General features: G+C 47.1%; 1 protein-coding gene across 2 annotated transcripts in view; it reads left to right on the top strand.

Annotated features, from left to right (window-relative positions):
• The window catches only part of PLS3 (plastin 3), a 35,238-nt gene extending 16,246 nt beyond the window's left edge, over nucleotides 1-18,992 (top strand). For both annotated transcript variants that reach the window (XM_070951695.1, XM_070951694.1), the window contains exons 2-16: nucleotides 5,039-5,126; nucleotides 6,760-6,923; nucleotides 8,092-8,221; nucleotides 8,881-9,013; nucleotides 9,157-9,238; nucleotides 9,928-10,093; nucleotides 11,948-12,090; nucleotides 12,542-12,637; nucleotides 13,139-13,334; nucleotides 13,636-13,714; nucleotides 13,826-13,940; nucleotides 14,335-14,468; nucleotides 14,823-14,946; nucleotides 16,237-16,361; nucleotides 17,273-18,992. In XM_070951695.1, the coding sequence (XP_070807796.1) occupies nucleotides 5,060-5,126; nucleotides 6,760-6,923; nucleotides 8,092-8,221; nucleotides 8,881-9,013; nucleotides 9,157-9,238; nucleotides 9,928-10,093; nucleotides 11,948-12,090; nucleotides 12,542-12,637; nucleotides 13,139-13,334; nucleotides 13,636-13,714; nucleotides 13,826-13,940; nucleotides 14,335-14,468; nucleotides 14,823-14,946; nucleotides 16,237-16,361; nucleotides 17,273-17,405 (1,887 nt within the window). In that variant the 5' untranslated portion in view covers nucleotides 5,039-5,059 and the 3' untranslated portion in view covers nucleotides 17,406-18,992. The remainder of the gene's footprint in view (nucleotides 1-5,038; nucleotides 5,127-6,759; nucleotides 6,924-8,091; nucleotides 8,222-8,880; nucleotides 9,014-9,156; nucleotides 9,239-9,927; nucleotides 10,094-11,947; nucleotides 12,091-12,541; nucleotides 12,638-13,138; nucleotides 13,335-13,635; nucleotides 13,715-13,825; nucleotides 13,941-14,334; nucleotides 14,469-14,822; nucleotides 14,947-16,236; nucleotides 16,362-17,272) is intronic.
• Nucleotides 18,993-21,051: the final 2,059 nt, after the last annotated feature.

Raw genomic sequence — 21,051 nt, 5'->3', positions numbered from 1 at the left:
GGTACAAGATTTGGGAGCAAGACAAGGGAGAGGGAGAGGATGCCCAGGCTGGTTGCAGTGATTCCAGATCACTCAAGACAGGAGGTCTGAAATGCAGCCTTGTGCAAAGGCCGCTGAGGGTGGTTGGGTGGGAGAGTGTTTCCTTTTCTCCCCAGGAATGTCTTTGCCAGCATGTTGGGAATTCTCTCTTTCCCCTCCCACCCCGCCACCACCATCCCGCCCCCTTCCTTCCTCCGGAATGTGCTGTTATAATCAGCAATATTTGGGCCATCTCGTGATTGGGGCGGCTGCTTCTGCCTGGGACTTCTGAGCAGCTGAATCTGCTGGGGGTGGGGGGTGGGGAAAGATATTTTCTAAGAGCATTTTTCTCCTTTGGAGGTGGCAAAAATAAATACATGAACCATGTCCCTGGAGAACCTCCCTCTCAAAGAAGGGAGGCCTAAGGGACAACGGCTGCTCCTCCAGGTAGGGCTGTAAAAAAAAAGTTAAAACTTTCCTGGAGCGAAGGCACTTCAGGAAATACAAGCTCCTGGGAATTCTGCGATACGGGTAGCCTGCCTGAGTCACCTTATCTGAGCAGTGGCTAAAGAGTTGGAGAATACAAGAGATTGACCTCCTCAACTTGCTTATTTCATAACCAACTGATCGATTGCTTGGAAGAGGAGCTAACTTCTCCCTGGGGAAGCAGGGGGGAGCTGCAGGGTGTGTAAGGTAAAGGTAAAGGTTCCCCTCGCACATACGTGCCAGTCGTTCCCGACTCTAGGGGGCGGTGCTCATCTCTGTTTCAAAGCCGAAGAGCCAGCGCTGTCCGAAGACGTCTCCGTGGTCATGTGGCCGGCATGACTCAACGCCAAAGGCGCACGGAACGCTGTTCCCTTCCCACCAAAGGGGGTCCCTATTTTTCTACTTGCATTTTTTTTACCTGCTTTCGAACTGCTAGGTTGGCAGAAGCTGGGACAAGTCACAGGAGCTCACCCCATTATGCGGCACTAGGGATTCGAACCGCTGAACTGCCGACCTTTTGATCGACAAGCTCAGCATCTTAGCCACTAAGCTATAGGGTGTGTAGATTCCCATACAATAAATGGATAGCTTCTTTCTTGGATGCCTTTGCAAAACTTTTTTTTTTAAAGAAGAGCTGTTTGTTATGCTATCAAAGGACTCTCCGTGCACCGAGTAAACCTATGTTTCATTTCAAGGTGCTGAGAGGTTTGTAAAGTATGTGGGCAGTGAGACGCCCTCCCTCCCCCAGGTCACCCTTCTTGGTGTGATAAGAGCAGCAGGTGCATCCTTCCCAGCCTGGAATTGGGGAGGGGACTGGGCTCACCCCTCCCTCATTGGAGCTGACCTTAGAAAGCGCTAATGCATTTCTCTCCACCTGTTTTTCTCAAATTTCCAAGGAGAATTTAAGAGCATTAACTGAGGCGAAGATGCATCATGTCTAGAGAATTTTCTGTGTCTCCCACCCCCTCCATGTCCATTTTGCCTGTTGCACATTTAAAAGAGGAAAGGACTGGTCCTCACCAGGACCAGAAAGCATGGGGAAACTCTGATTAGGCTTCATTGAGAGCAAAATCTCACCACTGCAGCTAGTTGGAAATATTTTAGTCCATCCCTGCGCTGTGTGTGTTCCGGTCTGTGAGAATTCATTTGGAAAAGATGCACCTGGAGAAAAACAAATTCAAATCCCCCCCAGTGTTTTCTTTAGCAAGATGAATGGGAAAGGCAGGTGTTGTGTGCAAAGATTCCAGCAGTCAAACTGTATTCTGTGGAGCACCGATATATGATATATCTCCCGCATGTTAGGGTGGAGTCTCTCGAAGGCTTTTTCTCACAGTCTCGTAGTGCCCCAGAGGGGAGGCGTCTCCCTTCACTGAGGGTGGGGAGGTTTGCAGTTGGTTGGATCTTTATCAGTCTGGGAACCAAGACTTAGATAGGGGTGGCCGTATGTCCGGGTGCTGCAGTGATTGATTCCTTCCCTGAACGGGGAGTTGGACTGGATTAAGGTTTTTGTTTTGTTTTTTTTTTATTTGATTTATATGCCGCCCTTCTCCAGAGACTCAGGGCGGCTTACAATGCGTTAAGCAACAGCCTTCATCCTTTTGTATATTTATACAAAGTCAGCTTATTGCCCCCACAAACTGGGTCCTCAATTTACCTACCTTAGAAAGGATGGAAGGCTGAGTCGACCTTGAGCCTGGTGAGGTTTGTTTGTTGGACTAGATCAAAGAAGAGGGAGTCAAGCTATTCTCCAAAGCCCCTGAGGGTAGGACAAGAAGCAATGGATAGAAACTAATCAAGGAGAGAAGCAACTTAGAACTAAGGACAAATTTCCTGACAGTGAGAACAGAAACTTCTAACCAGTGGGACAGAAGGTGTGGTGGGTGCTTCATCACTGGAGGCTTTTAAGAAGAGACTGGACAGTTACTTGCTTGAGCAGGGGGTTGGACTAGAAGACTTTCAAGGTCCCTTCCAGCTTTATTCTGATTGATGGATTCCCAACCTTGGCCACTTGAAGATGGGTGGACTTCTGGGAGTTGGAAGTCCACCCATCTTCAAATGGCCAAGGTTGGGAAACCATGGACTAGATACTCTCCTTCCCTTCCACGTGGCCTCACCGTTGACTTTCCCTTCGGTTTCTGGAAAAATCAGATGCCAGCCAGCTCCTTTCCAGTAGGGAAGAATGACCTTCTTCCCAAGAGGCCTTTCAATGCCCTTTAAGCTGACCTTATTCAGGAGCCCACAAATGTTAATGCCACTATGTGACCTACAATAAAAAAAATCACAGTTCCCCCCAGAAAGTTTTCCAAACCCCAAGTCTGGAAAACTTCCCAAAGCAGAGAAGAGGCTAGGAAGAGCAGTCTCTGCCCTCTCCTCGCCATGCTCCTACTTGGAGTACAAAACCCCAAACCCCAATGGGAAAGGCCGGAGCCCTCCAGGAGGTGGAAATGGATCTCTGCCTGTTGACCTCCTCCTGGATCTCCTGCAGCTTCTGGTGTGGCTCTTGGTGGGTCCGTCTTGAGTCAGGCTGATGTCATTGAGGCTGGCGACTTCCTCCAGATTGTCCTCCCGCCTGGGCGTTCCCTGACCTCGGGGTTTACTCCTACTAGTAAAAGCAACACTTAACTAATTAGGGAGCAAAGGCGTCTTCGGCTTAAAGACATAACCGTCTCATCAGCAAAACGCAGGTTAGAGGGGTAGCCTGCAGTTTTGTAAAGTGGCAAATTCTGTTCCGTTTTCCGAAATGGAGGGCCAGCCTGATGGTTCGTGCCTTTTAAAATGGGATAATTTCACGTCTCCCGGTGAGCCGCGGAGTGTTATGCAATGCCTGGGCTATAAAATAGGGACGATATTTTGGCATGGAGAGAATTTAGCAAACAAGGAAACGGCTCATCCCTTCGGGCTGCCAGGCGGCTGCTGTTGCAGGAAAGTAGGAGATGGTTCAACACCCCCTCCCTGCTTGTTTACCTAGAAGAAAATGGGCCTAAGGACAGGAAAATTCCCAACGGAAAAAGAAGAATTGCTCCAGATCAGAGATGAACCAGCCTGTCTACCCACGGAAGGAAGGAAGGGAGGGAGGGAGGGAATGTCAGGTAGCCTAGTGGTGAAATCCATTTTTTTTACTATCGGTTCTGTGGGCATGGCTTGGTGGGCGTGGCAGGGGAAGGATACTGCAAAATCCCCATTCCCTCCCCACTCCTGGGGGAAAATCTCCATTCCCACCCCACTCCTGGGGGAAGGATATTGCAAAATCTCCATTCCCACCCCACTCTTGGGGGAAGGATACTGCAAAATCCCCATTCCCTCCCCACTCCTGGGGAAGGATACTGCAAAATCTCCATTCCCAACCCACTCTGGGGCCAGCCAGAGGTAGTATTTGCTGGTTCTCCGAACTGTTCAAAATTTCTGCTACCGGTTCTCCAGAACCTGCTGGATATCACCCCTGAGGTAGCCTCTTCCAACAAGAAGACCCAGCCGACCGACCGACCGACCGGTGGAGCCAAATGATTCTCTGGGCTGCAAACATTTTCATTGCGCTGGATGGCTTGCAGCTGGGGAAAATGTGTGTGTGGAGGGGGAGAACTACGCCGCAAACAGGGAGGGGGTGTTCCCTGGGCATCCACCAAGCAAACCTACTGGCAGGCAGCAGCTTCCGCCGTGTGATGTACTTGTTGGTCAAGGCTGCTTTTCTGGACACCTGTTCCCTGGCCAGAAAGATCCACGGAAAGCTCCTGGGTTTACTTTTCCTCCCTGCTGTTTGTGAGTTTTCTCCAGCTTTTCACCTGGTGGATTGAGCCTGGGCCTGGGCGGAGTTAATTCCTTGCCAAGGGGGTGGCCAGCTTTAATCCTGGATAGTTACTACCCCCAAGGGAGGAGGAGGCGGCCTCCCTGCTAAAACCCTGAAACTCTGAAACTGCCTTGGGTCAGTTTCGGTTCTCAATCCAGCCTCCCCTCCCTCCCTCCCCCCCCCCATCTCAGTTGTATGTGTGCTCAAGAGCTCCGTCCTCACCACCGAGTGTTTGCTAGGACCGTTTGTGTATTTGCTTAAGACCTGGATGTCCCTTGGTGACAGAAAGCCAGGAGGCCCAAACAAGTTTGAGAAGAGGACCGAATGAGGAGGGGATCTTTTCAGCCGACACGAAGCAGCTGAAGCAGCGCAGTCTTTTAGCGCCGGTGTTAAAAACAGGGTGTTTAACAGATCCCACAAAAAGCACTGATGAATTTCAGGATTTGTTGTAGCAAAAAATCCCGAGTCTGGTAATGCCTTCTTTGAACGTCTTAGAAGGTTTTGTGGGCTGTGGCTCTACATCTTCGGGGGTTTACTCTAGTGTAACGTAGAATCCTTCCTAAAGACTCAAGCGTTTCTCCATGCCGGATGAGAGGTGTAACCCTTTAGCTGCGTAATAACACAACCCTGGCAAAATTAATCAGCTGAATGAACCTTATTAGATATGGATTTGTGTTCCTAATTTATTGGTTTTTTCTTTTCTTTCTCTCTCTCTCTCTCTCTCTCCCCTCCCTCCTGCTCCTTTTTTAGGTGTTGTGTTAATGCGCAAAAATGGCCAACACCACACAGATATCCAAAGATGAGCTAGAGGAACTCAGGGAGGCTTTTTCCAAAGTTGGTAAGTGGTTCTGTTTGTGCCAGAATCTGCATTTGGCTTGGACCCGTTTCCCAGAACTTTGTTTATTTTTGCCATCATGAACATTTTCTAGTATTTTACTTCCTTTTCACCAATTACACTTATTTAACTTCTGATTTGGAAAAAGATAAGGCTCCCTCCTTCGATTTCAGTACAGGTAGTTCTTGACTTAATGACTGGCCACTTAACAGCCATTTGAAGTTAGGACGGACCTCCCCAGAGCTACTCACAACCCAGTTTTGAAGTTCCAAAGGCTGCCCCACCCCCACCCACCCCTGCAGTCATATGACTGCATTTTGGGTGCTCGGCACAGGCTCACATTTATGGCTATTTGCAGCCTCTTGTGGTCTCGTGACCATGATTTATGACGTGTTTTATGGAAACCAGAGTTTACTTTTAGTTTCTAGCAGAAAAAATAAATAAAAATGCTCATTGGATACAGTGGGTGGACTTAACAACTGTTGTAAAACAAAAGTTGTAAAATCCGGCACACTCACATGTTGAGCTGTTGAACCAACTGTGGCTCCAACTAAGTCAAGGGCTGAGCTGTATTTGGGGTGCATTTGATAGCACCCTGAAGGCTGCTCTTCAGGTAAGGTCAGGCCCATTTGTTGAGAGGGAACGGATCCTGGTGGAGCCGGCATCCAGTTTCTCTCGCATCTTCTGGATGGACAGCTGGGATGCGGCTCTTGTTTTGACAGCCAGAGAAGGATAATATACAGCCCCCTTCCCCCCCCCTTTTTCTGTCTCAAAATAGTCTTTATGACTTTACATTTCCTTGCTGGCCAAAAAAAGAGAGTATCTCTTTCTAGCTGTGACCGTTTTGAAATTAGCCACCGAAACCTGAAAGAATTAAAGGTGAAGGTTCCCCTCGCACATATGTGCCAGTCGTTCCCGACTCTAGGGGGCAGTGCTCATCTCCGTTTCAAAGCCGAAGAGCCAGCGCTGTCCGAAGATGTCTCCGTGGTCATGTGGCCGGCATGACTCAACGCCAAAGGCGCATGGAACACTGTTCTCTTCCTGCCAAAGGTGGTCCCTATTTTTCTACTTGCCTTTTTTATGTGCTTTCCAATGGCTTGATTGGCAGAGGCTGGGACAAGTCACGGGAGCTCACTCCGTTACGCGGCACTAGGGATTCGAACTGCTGAACTCAGTGGTGGGCAAACTGGTAGTAGCAGCGGTGGGAGGTTCCGCCCACCCGCCCGGACAAGCTCAGCGTCTTAGCCACTGAGCCACTGCGTCCCATATTCTGAAATAATTCTGAATTCTTTCAATTCTGAAAAAATTAGCCTTGCAAAAAAAAAAAAATCTGCAGAATTTAGCTTTAGCCCGGGCAAGTGGAGCAGGAGGTGGCGAATGGCCTCCAATGACTTTGGATGTTGAGCTTGCAGTAGGACAGGGCTCTCCAACCTTGGCAACTTTAAGTCTCGTGGACTTCAACTCCCAGGAAGCTATGCTGGCTGAGGAATTCTGGGAGTTGAAGTCCAGAAGTCTTAAAAGTTACCAAGATTGGAGACCCCTTCAGTAGGGTGTGGGCATAAGGGGGCTTGAGATCAGGCCCCTGCCTTGTTCCTGCTCCGATTTTCCCAATCTCTCTTTGTCTTCCACCTGAAAGATCTCAACAGCAACGGTTTCATCTGTGATTATGAGCTGCACGAACTCTTCAAGGAAGCCAACCTTCCCCTCCCGGGATACAAAGTCCGAGAGATCATCCAGAAGCTCATGATCGAGGGAGACAAGAACAAAGATGGAAAGATCAGCTTTGAAGAGTTTGTTTACGTAAGGCTGGAAGCGTCCTGGTGTTAGTCCTCTGATTCCCCCAAACTCTGGGCAGCGGCTTCTCCTGGAGACCATCCTTCAGTCCTTCATACATGCATTTATTCACCCTGTTATTCTACCACCCATCGCAGCCATTTTCTGGACAGACTTAAAATGTGTGAAGCACCAAAACAATGTTGAAAGCAGCAGAGCAGAGAAAGCCGAGCCCGCAAATTGGGGGTTCCTCAGAATTAAATTACGGTGGATTAATCCAGGACCTTCTAAAAGGTTCCACCTCTGGGCTCCGGTTTCTCTGCTGCTGAAACCCGAAAGAATAATAGAATAAGCCTTGATAGTACAAGGGTTTAGTGCACCCTGTTATTAACACAGCTGCCTGCAATTTCTGCTGGTTCGAATCTCTCCAAGGCTCAAGGTTGACTCAGCCTTCCATCCTTTCTAAGGTAGGTGAAATGAGGACCCAGTTTGTGGGGGCAATAAGCTGACTTTGTATAAATATACAAAAGGATGAAGGCTATTGCTTAAAGCATTGTAAGCCACCCTGAGTCTCCGGAGAAGGGCGGCATATAAATCAAATTAAAATAATAATAATAATAATAATAATAATAATAATAATAATAATAATAATAATAATAATAATAATAATAATAATAATAAGAGTTGGACAGGACCTTGGAGGTCTTCTAGTCCAACCCCCCTCCCCAAGGTAGGAGACCTTATTGCAAATAGCTGTCCAAACTTTTCTTGTGATGGAGCCCCCACAACTTCTAGAGACAAGTTCTTCCACTGATTAATTTTCCAACTGTCAGGAATTTTTTCCTTACCTCTAAGTTGGTTGTCTCCTTGATTAGTGTCCCTGCATTACTTCTTGTCCGGCCCTTTAGAGAATAGGTTGACCCCCTCTTCTTTCTGGCAACCCCTCAAATGTTGGAAGACTGCTATCACGGCACCCCTAGTCTCTCAGAAGAGTCTTCAGGATTGGTGTGGGACTCTCCTGCCCCCCAGGTCCTCTTCTCTTCTCTCCCAGAACTTATTCTGGGTTCTATCCCAGGATTCTACTAGATCCTGGCTAGATAGACTTTGGCAACTGTGACACAAGACCCATCCATCTTCAGATGCTTCCACAAGACCCTCAAGTCCCTGAAATAATTGTGCACATTTACGTTTGCAGATCTTCCAAGAAGTGAAAAGCAGCGATGTGGCCAAGACCTTCCGCAAAGCCATCAATCGGAAAGAAGGCATCTGCGCCATCGGGGGCACTTCGGAACTGTCCAGCGAAGGCACCCAACACTCGTACTCAGGTGCTGCCCGGGAGCTTCATTTCCCCTCCTGGCCCTGCCAGGCCTGTGACTGGCCCTTTTCTGCCCTTCCTACATCTGCCGTGAAGTTCTCACAGCTGCCCAAACATCTTCTGTAGACCACAACACCCTTTGTGGCCAAAGTCCCAATGATTAAGCCAGTTTATTTTCTTCTCCACCTTTCTTGACAGACCCAATATCCTAATATCCATTAGGTCTGTAGTCCCGGTTCTTGAGTGATCTAAAGCAGGGAGAAAGTCTATCTCGGGATTTTTCTAATACAGGTAGTCCTCAACTGACCGTTTGTTGAAACACAGTTCAAAGTTATAATGGTTTCTGGTCAAAAACCATTTCGGTTCCAATTGTGGTCATAAGTTGAGGACTGTCTGTAATTAATGCAGCATTGATGCATTGGTGCCCAAGGGGACGAGAAGGGTAAGATGGAAGACATGGTGTTGCAATGCAAGCCCCACCCTTCCAACTTCAAGGGGAGAACTGGCATTGAGTCTCATATCTATTCTCTTGCCTTGGCAAACTGTTGTACCCCATCCCATCCTACTGCCCCCCCCCAGGTGCCAGTGGGGGGCTTTGAGCTGCAGCGTTGGTCGGTTTGCCCACTGGTGTCCCTTGAGTGTTAATCTCGGGGCCTCTCTCTACTCCAGAGGAGGAGAAATACGCCTTTGTGAACTGGATCAACAAAGCTTTGGAAAATGACCAGGATTGCAAGCATGTCATTCCCATGAACCCAAACACAGATGACCTCTTCAAAGCCGTCGGGGACGGGATCGTCTTGTGGTGAGTCTCCTGCTCTGGGGCGATGCCCATGGCGGCGGGAGGTGGGCAGGAGAAGCCCCCGCGAAGAGGAAGCCTATTCTCCGTTCCCTCTAACGCCGTGGATTCCCGGCTGGGTGTCCGTTTTCCTTCTTCTTTCCCTGCAGTAAAATGATCAACCTCTCCGTCCCTGACACCATTGATGAACGAGCCATCAACAAGAAGAAACTTACCCCATTCATAATTCAGGTGGGGGTCCATTGTTTCCCAGGTCTTCTCCCCCCCCACAGCTTAAATAATGCTGGGTTTGTTCGAGATCCAAGGGGGCGGCTGGGAGAGGGGATGGGTTTTGTTTGCTTTTAATTATTAAAAGAGGCTTTTGTGCTGAACTCTTTGTTGGACGTTGAAAGCAGAACCTTTCCCAACAGAAGAGAGGGTGCTCACTAAATATTAATTGCAATCAAAGAGGAAGAGAAGCCAATGCTGCATTTGGCATCTATTCAAGTGGGGAAACTGTCAGGAGCTTTTCAATTAGATTGCCCCCTCTCCACTTCTTCTCTTCCTCCCTCCCTCTTTTTCCTCTCTTTCTCTTTCCTCCTCCCTTTTTTCTTTCCTCCTCCATCTTTTTTTCCTTTTCTCTCCTCTCTTCCCTCCTTCATCAGTTACCGGCGCCTCAAGTCTTATCTTGCTCTGGCAGTGAGAAAGCAAGACATTTCTCTGTTGTTTTCAGCCTGCTATCTCTCCCGTTCAAGGTTGGCAAGGCAGGGAGTTTTAAATGTTTTGGTTCAGAGAAGCATTTGTTTAACGTCCCTCATCGGGTGGCCGATGGTGTGGAACAGATTCATGGCCTCTGTAGGCGTCGCATCCTGAGCTGACCTGAATCTCACAGCCTCAAGGCTGCAGATGACTTCCTATTTAAAAGACTTCTCCGTTTGCAGGAAAATCTGAATTTGGCTCTGAATTCTGCTTCCGCCATTGGGTGCCACGTGGTCAACATTGGAGCAGAGGATTTAAGGGAAGGAAAGCCCCATCTGGTCCTTGGCCTTCTCTGGCAGATTATCAAGATTGGCTTGTTTGCCGATATTGAACTCAGCAAAAATGAAGGTAAGAGAAGCTCATCTGGGCCTCTGCTGGGAGGTTGCTCCATTGCCAGTGGCTCATTTCCACTGTTGGTTGCAGAGGGGTTTGAGCATGGCTGGACTAGCCTTTGACGGGGGAAAGTTATAGGATGGGATGAACAAGTAACGGTATCAGAGGTGGATTCCAGCAGGTTCTGACCAGTTCTGGAGAACCGGTGGCGGAAATTTTGAGTAATTCGGAGAACCGGTAGTAAAAATTCTGACTGGTCCCACCCCCTATTCTCTATTCTCTGCCTCCTGAGTCCCAGCTGATCGGGAGGAAATCGGGATTTTGCAGTAACCTTCCTCTGGAGTGGGGAGGGAATGGTGATTTTACAGTATCCTTCCCCTGCCACGCCCACCAAGCCACACCCAAAGAACCGGTAGTAAAAAAATTTTGAAACCCACCACTGAACGGGATGGGAATAGAATAGAATAGAATAGAATAGAATAGAATAGAATAGAATAGAATAGAATAGAATAGAATAGAATAGAATAGAACAGAACAGAACAGAACAGAACAGAACAGAACATAATTCTTTATTGGCCAAGTGTGATTGGACACACAAGGAATTTGTCTTTGGTGCTTAAGCTCTCAGTGTACATAAAAAGAAAAGATACATTTGTCAAGAATCATAAGGTACAACACTTAATGATAGTCATAGGGAACAAATAAGCAATCAAATCATACTAGGAAAACAATCAATATGAATCATAAGGATACCAGCAACAAGTTACAGTCATACAGTCCTAAGTGGGAGGAGGTGGGTGATAGGAGCAATGAAAAGATTAATAGTAATAGCAATGCAGACTTAGTGAATAGTTTGACAGTGTTGAGGGAATTATTTGTTTAGCAGAGTGATGGCGTTGGGGAAAAAACTGTTCTTGTGTCTAGTTGTTCTGGTTGTGCTCAACATTCATTTAAGCGCTGTGCAAGGAATGGGATATGCCAGCAGGATGTCCACACTGGTGTTTTTCAAACTTGGCAACTTTAAGAGGTGTGGACTTCAACCCAGAATCCCCTAGTTAGCATGGGGAATTCTGGGAGCTGAAGTCCACACAAAGTTGCCAAATTTGAAAAGCCTTGGTCTAAATAACCATCAGTTAAGCCAAAATGTTTCCTAAATGGGTTAGTTCAGAAGTGTACAGTATCTCCTTTCTTTCTACATAAGAATAAGATGACAAATTTTGTTTTCCAAAGGCTAAGCATTTGCTCCCGCCCTCTTCGAATACCAAAATAGCCACAGTCTCTCTTGGCTACATTGAGTAGACTGGTTTATGCTTCCCATAAATTAAAACCCTCATTTGACCTTATTTTGGTTTCATAATCCAGCATAATAAAAAGAAAGAAAGAAAGAAAGAAAGAAAGAAAGAAAGAAAACATCTGCCAAGGACTTAACCCTCAAAGTCATTAATTTGCTTCCCTTGTAAATAAAGTGAAGAGATCAAATCTAAGGATTAAGATTTAGCAGAGGCAATTTTTAAAGAATTCTAATAAACCGCTTAGCGTTCAATTGATTTCTCTGAATGGTTTTGAGAGCCAGCATGCTGTGGTAGTCAAAGACTTGGGCCAGGACTAGGAGTTCCCTGTCCAAATCCACCCTCAGTCCTGCAGACTTATGGGGTGACTTTGGACCAGTTGCCCTCTCAGCTTCAGCCCGGTCCATCCTTTTGCAACAGTGGGGGTGAAATGAAGAGACCTCTCCATGGAAGCTTCCAGGATCTCTTGGGGCACATGAGGGTTTGCATCTACTGAAGAGACAAATGAAGTGTGTTCCTTGGGGAGGGTGAACCATGAACTGGGGGCCTGCAGTGAGACTTCCCTCTCTCCCCTTTTCAGCATTGGCTGCCTTGCTGTGTGATGGGGAGACTTTGGAGGACCTGATGAAGCTGTCCCCAGAAGAACTTCTCTTGCGATGGGCCAACTACCACCTGGAGAGCGCCGGGTGGCACAAGATCAATAACTTCAGCTCTGAGATAAAGGTATTGGAGGCCTCGGTGGGAGGAGGTCCATGCAAGTCTTCCATTTGGGAAGGGGGGGGGGGTCCAGGGAGTTTGCTCTGGATTAAGTGACTTACATCCTTAGCCTTCTCTCAGTCCAAATTATTGTCCATCTAACCTTCTTAATTCTCTTCTCCCCTATGCTGTCCGGACTTTCTTTCTCTTTCTCATTCTCTCTCTCTCCTTTGGCTTTTTCTCTTTTGATTTTGCAAGCTTTCCGACTTCCATAACTCTGTCAAGGTACTGGAACCCTTCCTACTTCTGATTAACATATTACATCACATGGGATTGATTCATAACGTTGGGCTGAAAAAACTCAGCTGCTTCTTTCTCAACCTCAGGCTGGCTGGGGAATTCTGGGAGTTGAAGTCCACCCATCTCAAAGTTGAAAGACCCTATTCTAATCCCCTTTGTCTGGTTCTGCCTCCTCCAGGACTCCAGAGCCTACTTCCATCTCCTCAACCAAATTTCCCCCAAAGGACAAAAGGAAGGAGAACCACAAATCAACATCAACATGTCAGGCTTCAATGTGAGTATGGGTCTTGGTGGCCTGCTGGGAACTTTGGAATTACCATTCTACTAATCCTCTCAATAGAAGCTGTATTTCCCGTCCAATGATGTCGGTGGCCAGCATTTGGGGTTATTAGAGGGTTCTAACATTATTAGAGAGAACTTGGTTCTCTCGTTGTCTTCTGGTTTCAAGCATTCGCTCTACCAAGCAACACTTAGGAATTCACCAGGGACAGTCTAGCTGGTTTTCACTGTCAAAATGCATGTAATTCTTTATTTGAAGACCTTGTAGAAGGAGGTCCATGCTAGTCTATGATGGTTCTCTTCATCAGGAACTCCTTCTGTGAAGAACATCCCAAAGGGGGGGAAACATAAAAAGAAATCAAGGCCCGATCGTGGCTGCCGTCTTCATATCCCTGTGGGTCCTGTGGTCTTCCAGATCTCAGAGCCCACCTTTGAAAAGACTTCTCCCAAAGTAGTGGCTTCAGAAAGTACCATCTGTGCCATTCCTTCTCTGCAGGAGAAAGATGACCTCAAGAGGGCCGAGTGCATGCTCCAGCAAGCAGATAGACTGGGCTGTCGGCAGTTTGTTACCCCGGCAGATGTTGTGAGCGGCAACCCCAAGCTGAATTTGGCCTTTGTGGCCAACTTGTTCAACAAGTACCCAGCCCTCACCAAACCTGAAAATCAAGATATTGACTGGACATTGCTAGAAGGTGAGAAGTTTCTCCTTCTGTGTGATTAATAGGAGTGGGTGAGAGAGAAAGAGAGGGGAGGAGGAGAAGGAGGAGGGAGAGAGGGAAGGAAGGAAGGAAGGAAGGAAGGAAGGAAGGAAGGAAGGAAGGAAGGAAGGAAGGAAGGAAGGAAGTTGTCTTTGCATCTTTGTGTACTAAAGACGACTTCTGCTTTCTTGGTTTAGCATTTTTAGGACATTTGCTTTAGTTTTGTGTCTGTAGTGTTGTCCATATGTAGAGAAGCAAAGGCAGATTCCTTCAACAGCATCTCTTTGTATCTTAGGAGAAACCCGTGAAGAACGGACGTTCCGCAACTGGATGAATTCTCTTGGTGTAAACCCTCATGTCAATCATCTCTACATGTACGTCCGGCTGTCTTTCATGAGGCCTGGTTGACACGACCAGGATCCCATCCGCAGCTCTTTTTTGAAAACTCAACTTCTCAGTGAGCAGATTTCTGTTTTGTCTTCTAGTGACATGCAAGACGCCCTGGTGATTTTACAGCTCTATGAGAAGATCAAAGTCCCTGTTGACTGGAACAAAGTCAACAGACCTCCATACCCGAAACTTGGGGCAAACATGAAGAAGGTGCTGGAATCTGGTTGTTCCTAAACTAGCCATTTTCAGTTCAGTTCAGGGAAATCCTGTGGCTTTAGCCCATGTTGTTAAAGGAGTTCTAGATGCTGACCCAAATAGCTGATAGCTGATGCCCACACTTCACTCCACGCAGGGTTGGGCCAAAGAGCTGATTCCCCCCACCCCCCTTGCATTCTGTGAAATGAGAGCCTCTCATCCGGGGCAAAGCCCTTGCTTGACTTATAGAAAAGGCTTTTCAAGCTCCAAAGTCTTCTGGCAAGGAGAGATGCAAAGAAGACCACTAAGGCAGCTTCCTGGTCCCACCCAAGACTTAACTGTGATCTCTCTCTCTCTCTCTCCCTCTCCCCCCCTCTCTCCTCCGATCTCCTTCTGTCTCACCAAACAGCTGGAAAACTGCAACTATGCAGTCGATCTCGGAAAGCATCCAGCCAAGTTTTCATTGGTTGGCATCGGCGGCCAGGATCTCAACGACGGGAACCCGACCCTCACCCTGGCTTTAGTCTGGCAGCTGATGAGAAGGTATCCTTGCATCCGTATCACTTAGTCCGAGTCATTTGAGGCTCACACTCTCCGTGAAAAACCTACTTTTCTAGGGGTTCAAACATGCCTAGAAGTTCCCTCAGAGGTGAAATCCAATTTTTTTTACTGCCGGTTCTGTGGGCATGGCTTGGTGGGTGTGGCAAGGGAAGGATACGGCAAAATCTCCATTCCCTCCCCACTCGAGCCAGCCAGAGGTGGTATTTGCCGGTTCTCCAAACTACTCAAAATTTCCACTACCAGTTCTCCAGAACCTGTCAGAACCCTGCTGAATTTCAGCCCTGCCTCAGAGGCTTTTTGTGTGCTGAGTAACTTTTCTGTGTCTCCTTTGCCCAGATACACTCTGAATGTTTTGGAGAACCTCGGAGATGGTCAGAAAGTCAACGATGACATCATTGTAAATTGGGTGAACACGACTTTAAAAGAAGCTGGGAAATCAAGTTCTATCCAGAGCTTTAAGGTGGGTAATTTAGATCTTGTTGTCACAAAGAGGCCATCTTATGACTGGGAGCAATTGGAGTGAGTGAATCGGGAAATGGACAAACGTTGCTCCTTAGAGCAGACCCTAGAAAAATATCCATTCCCCCCACCCCATTCCAGCAGCTGGATTTTTAAAGGCTTACTGAGCATCTGAAATAAATAAATGAATAAATAAATAAAGTTGATTGTCATTGTACATTTATACACAGTATACCCATACAATGAAATTCACTTAACACCCAAAGACCAGGTCCAACACACATAACAATCCCCAGACACACCCCCACCCACCACAAATTCCCCACCCCTAAACCACCCGAACATCCACACAACAGACCAAGTAATGCTGCCCAACAGCTCACTGATGGTGGTCCTTTAGTTCATTGTTGAGTGCAATTATAGCTCTGGGATAAAAACTATTCAGAAAACATGTGGTCCGAGTTTTAATTGTTCTGTATCTTCTGCCAGAAGGCAACAGTCCAAAAAGATGGTAAGCAGGATGGGAAGAGTCTCTGAGAATGTTATGCAACTTCCTCAAACAGCGAAATTCGAAGATGTCGTCCAGGGCTGGTAGCTGGAGTCCAATGATATTCTGGGCAGTTTTAATGATTCTCTGTAGAGCTTTTTTGTCTGCTACAGAGCTGCTCCCATACCATGCAAGAATGCCGTATGTCAGGACACTCTCAATGGTGCTGCGAGAGTAGGACAGAAGGAGATGCTGAGATAGATTTATCTTCCTGAGCATTCTCAGGAAGTACACTTCTTCTGTGCCTCCTTTGCAAGCATGTTAACATTCATAGTCCATGAGAGGTCCTTCGAGATATAAATGCCCAGAAATTTAAAACTACCCACCCTCTCCACCTCCTCACCATTTATGTACAATGGTAAATGTTGCAAAAAAGTTTTGCAATAAAATAATGCTGAGTTTTCTGCTCATTTACAGTAATAACTTTCCTGGCCATCTTTAGATAGCTGCCTTGTCTCCAAAAAGCAAATCAATCAGGCATTATTGAAAAATTTATCCTGGGCACCGCCAGGAAACGGTTTCGTATCTTTACTGGCAGAAAAAGATGTTGATTGTGCTTTGCACAAACCCTAGAACACCACAAATTTGAGCACTGCTCCAAGCGGACCAGACACATCACCAACTGACCAGTCCTTCTCCAGCGACTGGGTTCCTCCGTGTTCTCCCCCCCCCCATTTAAAATGGGTGGTGTTCATCGGATGCTTCCACCCTTTTCATTGATGTGACCCTCATTTTTCTCTCCAGGACAAAAGTATCAGCAGCAGCCTGGCCGTGGTGGATTTAATCGACGCTATTCAACCCGGCTGCATAAATTACGACCTTGTGAAGACAGGCGATCTCTCCGAGGAAGACAAACACAGCAATGCCACGTGAGAGGCCAGATTTAGTTGCCCTTTCAGTCTTCCTCTGGGGCCTGGCTGGTTCAGACGGCACGTTTAATGTTGGTCTAAGCTCTGAGCTCGGCAATTTGGTTGCAAACGTTTCGTCACCATTCGAGGAGACGTTGTCAGTGCACTTTGAATTGTGCTCGTCGGTTAGAACGCTGGTCTTTAAATACCTTTTTATGTGATGTAAATGAGTGTGGATGTTGTTTGTTCCTTCTGAGTCATGGTCTGATTGTTGTTTGGCTGTTGTTACACAGTCTTTGGTTTTGAGTACCGTCTGCATGATGTAAATTAGTCTAGTTAGTTCGGATGCTTCTGAGTCTGGTTTCGGACTGTTTGGCTGGTTCTGAAACCAGACCATGACTCAGAAGCATCCAAACTAACTGCACCAATTTACATCACACAGATAAATAAAAAAGGTCGTATTAAAAAGGAATTTAAAGACCTGTATTCTGACAGATGATCACAATTCAAAGCGCACGGACGGCGTCTCCTCGAATGGTGACGAAAGGTTTGCAACCAAATTTCCAAGCTCGGAGCTCAGAGCAACAGCCCAACTACCAACCCGAGCTACTCATATTCAAACACATCTCAGGCACGTTTAATCTCAGGTGGTGGAGGAAGGCATCGTCAGTAGTCATGCCCAAAGACCTGAGCCACGGCACCAGCTGTGGCTGGCAAGTCATAAGAGCTGGGCTCACCTGTTCTCGATTCAAGAGAAGCCAGCCGGACTCCCTCATCTGGCATGTCTTTCGCCAGGTCTCTGGGGGCAGCTTAACCCATCCTTCTCCATCTATCCCATGGGTGTTTGACTGGTCCAGGGTTCAGGGCCTCCTCTGCTGGGGTGCATGCAGATCTCTTGCCCAATCTGAACACGCCCCTCTTTCCTGTTTTAGATACGCCGTTTCCATGGCCAGGAGGATCGGTGCCCGCGTCTATGCCCTGCCAGATGACGTGGTTGAGGTGAAGCCCAAGATGGTGATGACCGTGTTTGCCTGCCTGATGGGCCGAGGGCTGAAGCGTGTTTAAGGAGCAAAGACCCCCTCCCAGCCTGCCCCCTCCCCACCCCCAGCACAGATGCCCGACTGAAGTGCTCTGCTCCGCTTCCAGAACGGTGGACTCTCTTTGGCTCAAGGACTCTCCGTTGGGCTTGGCAACCCAGACCAGGAGATGCCTCGGAGAGGGGACGGGAACCAATCCAGCCACCTCCCACCCTCCCTCCCTCCCTGTCTTTCTCCCCCCCCCTCCCTCCTTCCCTTCCTCAGAAATTTCAAGGTTGAATCTCCTCAAGTGCCCAAGGGAACAATCCGCACTCATGCCGGTGGCCGGCACACCGACCAAAGCTTTCTTTCCTCCTCCAGAGGGGCCATTTTTGGGAGAGTTGCCAGTCATGGGGTTGGCCTTAAGGCTCCCGCCTGACTCTCCTGTCCTGAAAGGAAGAAGGAAAGAAAAGAAAGTTTCCTTTAAAAAAAATAATAATAATAGAAGTTTCTAGTGGTCCAAAGGTTTTGAGATGGGCTTGATTTTTTTCTTTCTCTTTTTAATTTAACCTGCTGTTCGGTCATGGGTGCAAATGCAGAAACATTTTAAAGCCACCCCTTTAAAGGAAACAAAACCTAAAAACCACTTAGTAGAAATCATGCAAAGTTAGGCAAGAAGGCATAAAGGCTTTTTTTTAAAAATTTACATAATTTATCCGGTTGTGGAAGCTATTTTGGCACACTCCGTTCTTCACGATTTAGTCACAGAGGAGGAGGAGGAGTTGTGCCACTGAAAGTCTTAGGAGACCCCCTCTCTGGCTTCTGAGACTCCCAACTGTCTCTCACTTTCAGTCCACCTCCTGAAGGACTAGAAACTTGGTTTGGTTTTGATTTCAGTGTGTGAGTTTCCCACTTGGGGAAGCGGGATTTGGTGCCCCGCTGCCCCTTGTGGTGCTCTGGCACCTGGCCGGGTTCAAGTGGGCGAAGCTCGAGCAGCTGCCAAGCTCAGTCTTCCTGCAGTCTTCTGAAATCCTGGTGCTGCCTTCATTTGCCTTCACAGCACAACACAAGTGTTGTCGCTTCCCTTTTCCGACAAAAGCACAACACGCTTTCCTTTGTGCGAGGTTTTTTATTTCCACGTTACTCATTTTTATGCGAGGTACCGCCTCCAAAGGTTACCGCCTTGCCTGAGCTTAATTGAGCCCAGAGAACTGAATTGATGCAATTTTTATGTGTTTTCTTTTGTATTTTGCCTGGACATATTTTTTTTAAGTTTTGTTTTTTTTTTCCAAAAAACTGCATGGAAACCATTTTTTTTTTAAAAAAATAAGGTATTTAAGTTGACATGAGCTGTTTGTTACAAACTGTGTGAGAAGGGTGCCACAGGTGAGACCGGGCCCGTTCTGCAAAAGGCAGGGACTAGTAACTTGAAGAGCAGAATGTGCCGAGATTAAAGAAACTATTTTTTATAAATAAAAGGAAAATGTTATCACCAAAGAAAAGGCTTTTATCCATAGGAGCAAGTATATTCTGGCTTTAGCAAGCTGTTAGCTACCCCTGAGATCATCTTGTTACATATTCACAGCATTGGATTATGGTGGCAAAGCAGTTGATGATGAAATAAAAATGGTTTATAAACCTGGCATCTGGATTTCTTTCGCAAAAACTCTTTGAAATTCAACTCTGGCTTGGAATCCTAGTTTTGACAGTGCAGGTCTTGGATGTCTCTCCATTAAATCCTTCTGCTTCTTCCTGCTAATAATCCTGCCAGTCAGCCGATGGGTTGAAATCATCTTTTACCCAATAGAAAGAATATAAATCGGGGGCATCCCTCAGTGGCTAAGACACTGAGCTTGTCGATCAGAAAGGTTGGCAGTTCAGCAGTTTGAATCCCTAGTACAGGTCTCCTGCGTGGAGCAGGGGGTTGGACTAGATGACCTCCAAGATCCCTTCCGACTCTGTTACTGTTAACCTCGGCAACTTTAAGACTTGTGGACTTCGATTCCCAGAATTCTCCAGCCAGCATGGCTGGGGAATTATGGGAATCGAAGTCCACAGGCCTTAAAAGTTGCCAAGGTTGGATGGCCCTGATATAAATGGAATGTTTACCTCACCACCCCTTCATTTCTGCCACTGTCAACATTCACACAGCCAGCTAAACGATAGTTTGCATAATAATAGTTTATTGGCTAAATCACTATGGGATAGGCTGGCGATGACACGTTTTGCCTTGACCCCTGATTCATTCACAGAATGCCTAGATTCACCCAACACACCTAAGCCGGAAATCTACCTGTTGGGTGGAGGGGTAAAGAACCTTATCAAAACCTTCCCAACAGTGAAGTCCAAAAATCAAAACTTGCAGAAGGGAGTTAGTAGTTATACATGAGTAAAGGAATTTAACGGAGTAAATTCAAGAAAAATGAACACTAGGGGGCGCCCTTAACTTTCCAATTACATGAGACAACTCTGGAATTCAGATTCGAAAAGTTAAAAGTAATTTTATTGTCCCAAATCTCAGCTTGATGGTGGCTGGGTGGGAAATGTGAGAGAGTGAGATCCCTCATTTCAACCCTGAGCTACAAATATTCCCCTTTATTGGATTGCTGGATATTTGCCAATCTGTTTTTGGCACAAGAATGACGTTATCAGCTAGCCTGCAAAAAGACCACTGGATGAGGCCTAGGGTTTGGGTTTTTCCCCCCTTGAGCCCCCTTTCTCAAGAGAGCTCCCTCCGGCCTGTGTCAGATTCCCTCCATTCCTTGCCAAAGCCCGCACCCCCTTCCCTCCCTTGTTCCGTTCTCTGCTGCTTCCTGCCTTCCTTCTTCCCCACAGCTGCCTCCCACTCCAGTCTCTATGCCAAGGGGGGCTTCTCTTGCAAAGCTGGCATGAACCCACCTGGCCAAGAAAAGCCAGCTTAATTTACCCCCACGTTCTGAGTATTGGGGGTTTGGCAGGGGGTCTGGACTACAGCCAGCCTGGCTGGGGGTGGGGATGGGATGTATCAGCTGGTATGTCTGTGGGGCAGAGGTGGGTTTCAGCAGGTTCTGACCAGTTCTGACCAGTTCTGGAGAACCGGTAGCGGAAATTTTGAATAGTTTGGAGAACCGGTAGTAAAAATTCTGACTGGCCCCGCCCCCATCCATTCTCTGCCTCCCAAGTCCCAGCTGATCAGGAGGAAATGGGGATTTTGCAGTAACCTTCCCCTGGAGTGGGGAGGGAATGGAGATTTTACAGTATCCTTCCCCTGCCACGCCCACCAAGCCACGCCCACAGAACCGGTAGTAAAAATTTTTGAAACCCACCACTGCTGTGGGGTAACTCCCCACAATTGCCAATTGGGAAATAAAGATGTGAGATTATTGAAAACTTTGCAGGTGAAATAATAGTTTCGGGGAATGAAGCCAGCCACGGATTGTCTTTCTCCTTGGCTGAAAGTGCTGCATAACAGGCTCTGCGTCTTCAGGATCACTCCCAATAATAACATTTGTTAGAGTAATACGGCTTGATTGCAAAATGCAAAGGTAAATGGAGTAATTCAGGGCATTTCCCGTAATCAAAAGCATCATGCTAAAAGTAGTTTAGATAAACAATGGGATGAAGAAGGAAAAACACCTCCCAGGATGTAAGTTAGTTGTGCAACTTATGTAGCAGAAGAAGTCCAAATATCACAGGATCAAATCCTAGTTTAGGAT

Source organism: Pituophis catenifer, unplaced genomic scaffold, assembly GCF_029215685.1.
Source record: "Pituophis catenifer annectens isolate HBS135680 unplaced genomic scaffold, rPitCat1.0.hap2 SCAF_11, whole genome shotgun sequence".
NCBI classification, from domain to species: domain Eukaryota; kingdom Metazoa; phylum Chordata; class Lepidosauria; order Squamata; family Colubridae; genus Pituophis; species Pituophis catenifer.
The sequence above is the reverse complement of the archived record's forward strand: the minus strand, read 5'-3'. Positions and strand labels throughout refer to the sequence as shown.